Genomic DNA, 10,000 nt, shown 5'->3' with positions numbered 1-10,000 from the left:
GTGGTGGTGGTGGTAGTGGTGTTGTTGTTGTTGTTGTTGTTGTTGTTGTTGTTGTTGTTGTTGTTGCTGTTGTTGTTGTTGTTGTTGATCTTGTTGTTGTTGATGTTGTTGTTGTTGTTGTTGTTGTTGTTGTTGTTGTTGTTGTTGTTGTTGTTGGTGGTGGTGGTGGTGGTGGTGTTGTTGTTGTGGTAGTGTTGTTGTTGTTGTTGTTGTTGTTGTTGTTGTTGTTGTTGTTGTTGTTGTTGTTGTTGTTCTTGTTGTTCTTGTTCTTCTTCTTCTTGTTCCTCTCCTCCTCCTCCTCCTCCTCCTCCTCCTCCTCCTCCTCCTCCTCCTCCTCCTCCTCCTCCTCCTCCTGAATGCTGTCTTCTAGCTAAGGAGAAAGTGTGCTACAAATACAGATTAACACAGAATAACAATGATAAACTAGAGCACGACAGATTGCGTAGCAAAGCTAAAAAAAAAAAAAAAACTTATAAAATGCAGCAAAAAAAAAAAAAAAAAATCTGTTGAATCCCAGATCGCTAACTCGTGTAAAACAAACCCAAAAGAATTTTACAACTATGTAAAAACTAGAAGGGTTTTAACACCAAGAATTGATCCTCTAATAACAGAGAATGGAAAACAAATAGAAAACGAAGTAGACATGGCGAACACTGAACGATTACTTTTCATCAGTGTTCACGACTGAGGATGTTCAGGGCAGCCTGTCGACCCCCGCGCCTCAGTCACGTGGCACAACGCTGCTTGACTTCACCATTACAGAAAACGAAATCATCTCAATCATAAACAGCATGCATGTAAACAAAACACCCGGGCCAGACAAGATATCACCCAGAAGCAAGAAATGAGCTCGTGAAACCGCTTACGATTTTGGTTAATAAAACTTGACTAGCGGGTAAAGTCCCCCACGAGTGGGAACTGGCAAATGTCACGCCAATCTTTAAAAAAGGAAATAAATCACTTCCAGCAAATTACAGACCGATCAGTCTGACTTCAGTAGTGTGCAAGCTGATGGAAACAAAAATCAGAGGTAAGATAGTTAAATACTTTGAAGAAAATAAAATCATAAGGGATTCACAACACGGTTTCAGAAACAAACGTTCATGCTTGACAAACTTTCTAGACTTCTTTTATGAAGTATTTAACTCGTATAACGAGACAAAAGCAGTTGATATTATTTGCCTTGATTTCCAGAAAGCTTTCGACACTGTTCCCCATAAGGGAGTCATCAGTAAAGTAAAAGCTCACGGCATAGCCGGAAACACCCTGAAATGGCTGAGAGACTGGCTCTCTGATAGAAAACAGTGTGTTGTAATAAACGGAAAAGAGTCAGATTGGCATAATGTAAATAGCGGCTTTCCTTAAGGCTCTCTATAATGGCAGTACTTTTTATAATATACAGTAATGATACTGATGAAAAGATCAATTGCAAAATGAGTAAATTCGTGGAAGACACCAAAACAACAAGTGAAGTAACATCAACGTCACAATGGCAGAAATTTGTGTGACCTCAATACACAAACAAGCTGGACAAATGAGGCTCAATACAGAAAAGCGTAAGGTTCGACAACAATGTTCAGGCGAGATATGTGATGAAGCTCTGGAAAAGAAAAAGATCTTGGTGTTGTCGTGTAAAAAGATCTAAAGACGAGTCAACACTGCACAGGAACCGTAAAGACGGCAAATAAATTATTAGGGTTCATTGGAAGAATCTTTGAATTTAAATCAGAAAAAATGTTATACTTGCCTTATACAGCTCACTGGTGCGCCCTCATCTGGAATATTGTGTGTAGTTCTGGTCACCGTATTACGAAAAAGACATTGAAAAATTAGACAAGATACAGCGTAGTCACTAAAATTATTTCAAGATTGCGTAATAACACATATGAGGAACGACTGAAAGAGTTAAACCTGTTTAGCTTAACGGAACGCAGGATAAGAGGAGGCCTAATTGAAGTGTTCAAAAATTTTAAATGATAGAGCAACCTTGACGCTAATAAATATTTTTTCATTGATCATTCTAACCTGACAAGAAATAAGTGGCTCAAGATTGTACCCAAGCGTTTTAAATCCCTCGAGGACAAGCATTTTTCTTCAATCGCACAGTAAATATTTGGAATAAACTTCCTTCAGAAATCGTAAACAACAATTCAATTCAGAAATTAAATAGACAAATACCTAAAAGCTAATCCCCAACAACCTCTCTTCTTGTCCGAATAATTACACATAAAACTATAACCCCTGCATTTACTAAAAAACAATTCTTATTTTACAGACACCGATTTTATTATTAATTTATGTTCATTTTCAGATAAGCGTATAGAGTTAACCGTAGGGTGAATTGTAGAACTTCCTTTCATCCTTTCCTATGAAAATTCCATGTCTGGAGGGAGTGGTGGGTGGGAAGGAGCCTTCTGCTGTGCTGTCCTGTCTCTCTGCCTTGTCCTCTGCTAATTAGAAGTAGTTACCAAATAGCCTAACAAGGACCAAAAAGTCTGTTGCTGTTTGGCTTTCCTTTGTATTCATTTGTATTCCTCCTCCTCCTCCTCTTCCTCCTCCTCCTCCTCCTCCTCCTCCTCCTCCTCCTCCTCCTCCTCCTGCTGCTCCTCCTCCTTGTAAATCATAGCGTCGGTGAGTTTACGAGAGGATCATCAATCTCAGCCAGTGAGGTGAAAATAAGAGAAGGAGGAGGAGGAGGAGGAGGAGGAGGAGGAGCTGGTGGTGGTGGTGGTGGTGGTGGTGGTGATTATAGTAATGATGATTATATTGAAGAAGGAGGCTATGAAAAAGAGAAGGGAAGACGAAAGGAAATAAAAAGAAAAGAAACAGGAGAAGAGAAACAAGAGAAGGAAGAGGAGGAGGAGGAAAAATAGTTGTAGAAGGAAAGGAAAAGTGGAACAAAAAAAAAGCAAAGTAGAAGGAAAACAACGAGTGAGAGAGGAATAATAATTGAAGGAGACGAAAGAGGAGGATGAGGAGGAGGAGATAGCTAATGACTATATATCTTGGCACTACTGCAGGAGGACTGGAAGACGCGTGCCGATGGGTGCGAGGAGCTGCGCGGCGTGGTGAAGGGCTTAGAGGACCCCGCCCCCCTGCTGCCTCACCTGCCTCACTTCCTGCAGCTCCTCGACTCCCTCTTCGACGACAACAACTTCCGTATCTCCCTCACCGTGCTGGACATCTTCAGGCTGCTCCTCGATCTGCTGGACAAAGCCACGCTGCTCGACCACCTCCGCCAGTTGGTGCATGCCGTCAGGAAGCACGTGGGGGACTCCAAGGTGGTGGTGCGGATAGAGAACATGCGTGTCTTCCGGCGGCTGCTGCAGGCCGCCTCCCCCGCTGCAGTAGTGCCCATACTCTGCGACGCCCTCAGCTCCCACCGCTCCTCACGCGTCAGAGAGGACTCACTCAACCTCATCATCTACGCCCTCATGACCTTCCCCAGCTATGAGTTTGACCTGAGGCGGCTGGCGGAGCGGGTGAGCGTCAGTATTGCGGACCCCAAGCGGCGGGTGCGGCACGCGGCGTTGGAGTGTCTGGCGGCCATAGCGCAGTTCCTCGGCCCCGCCAAGCTCGGCCCCCTCATGGCGGCCGTGGACAGGGTGGAGGTGAGGTATTGTGTGCCTGTTTGTCTGCCTGTTAATGGAGAAAGAGTGTAGTGCGTGTAGGACAGAGATGAAGCCAGTAATGGACAGGCAGCTGACAGGAATGAGTGGGGAAGTTAATAGAGGCTTTTGTCTTGTCATGAAATCATGGAGACTGATGGTGATGATGATTTGTGAGGTAAGAAAGGAAAAAGAGAAAAGGAAAGAGAATCTGGATGAGGTAGAGAGCCTCACACACACACACACACACACACACACACACACACACACACACACACACACACACACACACACACACACACACACACACACACACACTATCTCATCCTATCTTCCTTCATCTCTGCAGGAGGAGGAGGAGGCCCCCGGCGCCCTGGAGGCCGTGCAGGCTCGGCTGGCACGGCGACAGCTGCCCAAGGTGTCCCCTGACGGCCTAATAGAGTTCTCCCTGGTGGTGCCCGCGCCCGGCAGACACTCCAGCCTCGCGCGGGTCAAGGGTACGTGCTGCCTGCCTGCCTGCCTCACTCACCTCTACAAAATGATCCTACACTATACCACATTCTGTTGTACGTCACCACATCACACAAAACCATACATTATACACATCACCGCACCTCACCACTCACTACATTACACCTTATACTCGTATTATCACACACTACTAACATCACTACACCACACACCACCCTTCACCATCTTACATCACCTCACACTGCTATACATCCCTGCATCACACAGCACTATACATTATACATCACCACACTTCACCGTACATCACCACATCATCACAACACACATTCATACATCACATCACACCATCACACATCACCACAACTCCCATCACGTCACCACACATCACCACTAATCACTACACATCACTACACACACACCCATCTCTTCATTTTCCTCACTGGTATTCATCACTCTCCCTCTCTCTCCCCCACAGGCGCTGACGTGGACTGGGTGATGGCGGGGGCGGGAGGAGGGGCGTCGGGGTCTCAGGGTGTGGGGTGGCCCTCCTCCCTCTCCGCCTCCTTCACCGCCTCAGACTCTTACGTCAACACGCTCGCCTTCACCCACCCGCAGTCCTCGCCCACCCAGCGGCCCAGGTGAGAGAGAGAGAGAGAGAGAGAGAGAGAGAGAGAGAGAGAGAGAGAGAGAGAGAGAGAGAGAGAGAGAGAGAGAGAGAGAGAGAGTCCTAAATAAACTTCCTTATAGATTTATGGCAGAAAACTTGTTAACATTCCATCCAACAGAAAATAATGACCTTGGTTGAGTGCCCTAGTCCTCTTTCAACCCTTCAAGTCCTGAATGACTTTGCTGAGTTCCCCTGGTCCTAGTCCTCCTCTAAACCTCAAAGCCCTGTCACTGTTCTTGTTTGAGTCGTAATCCCCTCTAGTTCCTGTTGTAATACTCCAAGTCCTGAATACCCTTGATTCCCTAGTTTTCCTTGTAACCCAGTAAACCCTGAATGTCTGCTGAGTTCCCTTAATCCTCTTTCTTTCCTCAAAGCTTTACCGCTACCCTTGCTTGAGCCACCATGCAGTCACCCTTTCAACTGTCAAATCCTTAAATTACCTTTTTTTAAGTTCCCTAGGCTTTCTTGTAATCCTTTAAACTTTGCTACTGCCCTTGTTTGAGTCCCCTTAACCTTAAATAATCTGTCTTGAGTTCTCGTAATTCTCTTTCATCCCCATAAGCCCTGCCACTGCCCTTGTTTGAACCCTCACTTCAGTCACTCGTTCAATCCTCAAAGCCGTCCCCTTGCTTCAGTCATCCCTTCTAACTCTCGCCTGCATCCGTTCTTCCAGACACGTGCGGCTCGAGGAATCGCTCCACAGAAAACGGTCCATATCAGACGTGACACTCGACAAGACGGTGAGTGTGTGTGTGTGTGTGTGTGTGTGTGTGTGTGTGTGTGTGTGTGTGTGTGTGTGTGTGTGTGTGTGTGTGTGTGTTCTGCTTACCCCTTTTTTGCTTGCGTGGCGTACAAGTGATATACGATAAGGGTTAATACTGCTAATATTTACATTGCTTATTCTCCGGTAAATATGTGGGTGTGAGTTTTAACTTGCTAGGTTGATGTGAATCTTATCCCGATAAAAAAAAAAAAAAAAAAGAGGAAAGATACTAGGGTGCAGTATATGGGGGGGTATAGGTTTGGGGTGGTTTGAGAGAGAGAGAGAGAGAGAGAGAGAGAGAGAGAGAGAGAGAGAGAGAGAGAGAGAGAGAGAGAGAGAGAGAGAGAGAGAGAGAGAGAGAGAGATTTTCCTGATTTTCTACAGTACCCGCTAAAACGTCAAGGAAAATGTAACTTGTTTTGAAATTTTCAGTATGACACGTATGTAAACTTGTGTATGCGTTATTTATTTTTTTTTATCATTATCAACATATTTATCGTTATCATCATTTCATCATTTGCTTATTTTTTTAAATTTATTTTCGTTACTTACCGTACTGGTTGGTTAAATAAGTTAAACAAGAAATAGTCCGGACAAGTTGAATATGACTGGATCTGACCGTAGATTTTACTCTCCACATTCCTGACACACACACACACACACACACACACACACACACACACACACACACACACGTTTTGAAAATGGAATGGAATCCTCCTCCTCCTCCTCCTCCTCCTCCTCCTCCTCCTCCTCCTCCTCCTCCTCCTCCTCCTCCTCCTCCTCCTCCTCCTCCTTTAGAGATACAAAACTCTAAAAATGACTAACTGATACTGAATTCTAAAAAGTAGCATTCCTGAGCATCTTCCTCCTCCTCTTCCTCCTCCTCTTCCTCCAACACGGTAGAAGGTCACGCTGCGGAGTACGAGGAATTAGTGTAGTAGTCTTTCACCTGTGAGAGGAAGAGGAGGAGGAGGAGGAGGAAGAGGAAGAGGGGAGGACCCATGTGTGTTGTGATACCTGGTTACCTGTATGTGGGCTTACCTGCCAGTCCTGTGAGTAGAGAGAGAGAGAGAGAGAGAGAGAGAGAGAGAGAGAGAGAGAGAGAGAGAGAGAGAGAGAGAGAGAGAGAGAGAGAGAGAGAGAGAGAGAGAGAGAGAGAGAGAGAGAGAGAGAGAGTCTGTTCTAGTATCTGTTTGGTATGTGTATCGTACTTTATCACCACCACCACCACCACTACCATCATCATCATCACCACCACCACCACCATCCCCACCACCACCACCACCACCACCACCACCACCACCACCTCGCCCATGACATCTCTTTCCGCCAAATAATAAATGGTACGCATAATAGATGACGGAATAAGATAACAGATTGAAAAATGAATAAATAAATAATTCAACGACGAAAATCATGAGAGGAGACCCATTTTTTCTTGTTATTGTTGTCATTGTTGTTGTTGTTGTTGTTGTTGTTGTTGTTGTTGTTGTTGTTGTTGTTGTTGTAGAAGTAGTAGTAGTAATAGTAGTAGTGGTAGTAGTAGTAGTAGTTGTTGTTGTTGTTATTATTGTTGATGTCATATTTCTTTTTTTTTCTTCTTCTTCTTCTACCTTCTTCTTCTTCTTCTTTTCTTCCTTCTTCTTCTTCTTCTTCTTCTTTCTCTTCTTATACGTTTCGTTGTTGTAAATAACCGTAAAAAGAAAGAAGAGGAAGAGGAGGAGGAAGAAGAGAAGAAGGAGGAGGAGGAGGAGTTATATTTACTTGTGGAATGTCAGGAGGAGGAATACAAGGAGGAGGCGGATGGATGAAGAGAAGAAGCTGGGAGGAGGAGGAGGAGGAGGAGGAGGAGGACGAAAAGGAGGGATGAAGAGGTGTAACTTGGTTGGGGAAGGTAAGAGGGAGGCCGCAAGGGAGAGGAAGAGGAGGAGGGGAAACGGAAGAGTGAGGGAAGGAGGGAGGGAGAAAGGGGAGAGAAAAGGTTAGAGGTGTAGAGAAAGATGAGGAGGAGATGGAAGAGAAGGTAGGTTAAGAAGAAAAAGAGGAGGAAGACATTAAGAGGAATAGCTATAAGGACGGTTTGAGATGAAAGAGGAAGAAGAGGAAAGGGAGGAGGAGGAGGAGGAGGAGGGAGGAAGAGGAGGAAACCATTTAGAGTAAGAATGAGGAGGAGGAGGAGGTGGAAGTTTGGAATTCTTGCATGACATTGTAAAGGTTACTACCACATGATGTTTGAGAGAGAGAGAGAGAGAGAGAGAGAGAGAGAGAGAGAGAGAGAGAGAGAGAGAGAGAGAGAGAGAGAGAGAGAGAGAGAGAGAGAGAGAGAGAGAGAGAGAGAGAGAGAGAGAGAGAGAGAGAGAGAGAGAGAGAGAGAGAGAGAGAGAGAGAGAGAGAGAGATGGGGAGGAACATGGAGATGGGATAGAGCATCATGATAATAACATGAGTGAATGCGTATCTCACACCTCCACCACTCATCACACAACCCTGTTCCACAAAACACGTCAGTCTGCCCGCAAACCTCCACGTTTTCTTTGAATCAAGTTTTTGCACACTTTGGTAACGGAAAATGAAATCATTCACGCTGATGAGCTCATCGCTGTTTTCACGTGTTTTTTTTTTTTTAAGTGTGGTGATTAGGTACATTTTTATTGATGTCGTCAATAGTGTTGTAGGTAAGCGTCGTGCAGCGCGGGGCGTGGTGGGTCCCCTACCTGCTAGTACGGCAGCCAGGCGGCGCCCGCAACCTGGCAATCAATGTGGCGGCGGCGTGTGTGTTGCGGGGACGGCCGCCGCAGGTGTGTACCTGCACATCGCATCTGTCAGTCGCACATAACCTGTTGGTCGCTGAGTGCCGCCGCTCCTCGCCGCTCAGCCCGCGCCCGCGTGTCCAAGCCTTGGTGAGCGTGTGTGCCGCGTCGCGTGTTGCGCCAGGGCATGGGGTGACGGCCGCCCACCCAGTCATGAGCAGCAGTGAGGCGGGGCTGTCTACGGGCGGGGGTACTAGTCCCCCGCCCTCACCCACGGCGTGAGTACCGCCCACTCCGCCACGGGGCGCCGCGGAGCCGCTGGGTCCCCGGGGAGTACCAGCGCCCTCCGACGTCCCATTTCACCCATCCCAGACTCTCCCCTCCTGCTGGGGGCGCGCCTCTCCCCGGGACCCAGCCCGGGTCGCTCCAGGTCCCTGCCAGGACTGCAGGCGGTGTCCCGCGGCGCCGCCCACGCCGTCATTCGTCGCGAGAGATCCCTGAGTAGTGTGACGGCGGTGTTCCCGCCGCCCACCGCCCACGTGCCGTCCGTAGAGGGGAGCCGCGCCCCCTGGAGCGGCAGGGGGACCCATCAGGAGGAGAACGGCATGTATAGGATGCTGCAGGGCGCGCCGCACTGGGACGCCTCGGCCAAGAAGATGTGGAGCCCAGGCCCGCCAGCCTCCAGGGAGCCCATCAGGCTGCCCTTCCTCGACGTGACGCCCACCACCGTGTTGCAGAGACTCAGGGACGCCCCTGACGCCCACCATGTGCACGCCCACGCTGAGGTCAGCACCGCGCTGGGCTGTGGGGAGGGTGTGGCTTTTTTAAATCAGACGTGTTGAATGGCTGCTGGTGACGGCACAGGTGTGCGGGGCCTGGCGCACCTGTGTGTGAATGTGTGTATGTGTGTGTGTGTGTGTGTGTGTGTGTGTGTGTGTGTGTGTGTGTGTGAGATGCAATCACCAGGGTGACGTAACACTAGCAGGAGATGACTACCGCCAAAAGCACACACACACACACACACACACACACACACACACACACACACACACACACTTTTTTCCTCGTATGAAGTCATTAGATCGTCCCCATCACCTGGTCTGACCACGGCGTGTGAGCTGCTGCGGGGCGGGAGAGAGACAGAGAGGCGGAGTGTCAGGAGGCAGGAAGCTGGGAAGAGGACATTAAAAGAGAAGGTGGGAGGGGAAAAGGCAAGAGTTACTGCGAGGAACGACTGGGGGAATACGTAATGGATATGAGAGAAGAAAAAAGAAGTGCGCCATCACCACTATCATTACCATCACCTCCAGTCACCACCACCACCGTAAGACATAATCACAACCTTCACTCCCTCACTTCTTTTCTCCCTTCCCTTTTCCCTTCTGTTTTGTTTTACACCTCGCTTACTGAGGTCTCTAGTTGTCCTGTTGTAAATTGAAAGTTCTGGCATCTTTCCTTCTAATAAAAGTTTTATTTTATATTTTTCCTTGTTTTACTCTTTCCCTCTTTCCTTTCTTATCTCCGTTCCTCTTTTCCTCTTCTATCCTTCTCTCTTTCCCTTTTCTTTCCTTCTCACCCTTCTCCCTTCCTCCTTTCTCCTATAATCTCTTTCTCTCTCTTTCTTTTTTTCTCATCGCTTTCTATCCCTCCCTTCCTTTCCTTCCTCTTTCCTTCTCTCTTTCTTTCATTGCCCATTCTTCCCTAACTTCCGTTTATTCATCCTTATCTCCTTATCTCTC

At 47.4% G+C, this 10,000-nt stretch overlaps 1 protein-coding gene across 12 annotated transcripts in view; it reads left to right on the top strand.

Annotated features, from left to right (window-relative positions):
- LOC135102849 (TOG array regulator of axonemal microtubules protein 1-like) overlaps nucleotides 1–10,000 on the top strand; it is a 124,417-nt gene that overhangs the window by 20,087 nt on the left and 94,330 nt on the right. For all 12 annotated transcript variants that reach the window (XM_064008426.1, XM_064008428.1, XM_064008427.1 and 9 more), the window contains exons 4-7: nucleotides 3,021–3,611; nucleotides 3,958–4,105; nucleotides 4,555–4,717; nucleotides 5,420–5,486. In XM_064008426.1, coding sequence (XP_063864496.1) covers nucleotides 3,021–3,611; nucleotides 3,958–4,105; nucleotides 4,555–4,717; nucleotides 5,420–5,486 — 969 coding nt within the window. The remainder of the gene's footprint in view (nucleotides 1–3,020; nucleotides 3,612–3,957; nucleotides 4,106–4,554; nucleotides 4,718–5,419; nucleotides 5,487–10,000) is intronic.

This window comes from Scylla paramamosain, chromosome 8 (assembly GCF_035594125.1).
Source record: "Scylla paramamosain isolate STU-SP2022 chromosome 8, ASM3559412v1, whole genome shotgun sequence".
Taxonomy (NCBI): Eukaryota; Metazoa; Arthropoda; class Malacostraca; order Decapoda; family Portunidae; genus Scylla; species Scylla paramamosain.
Note: the sequence above shows the minus strand (reverse complement) of the source record. Positions and strands in the feature narration are given on the sequence as shown.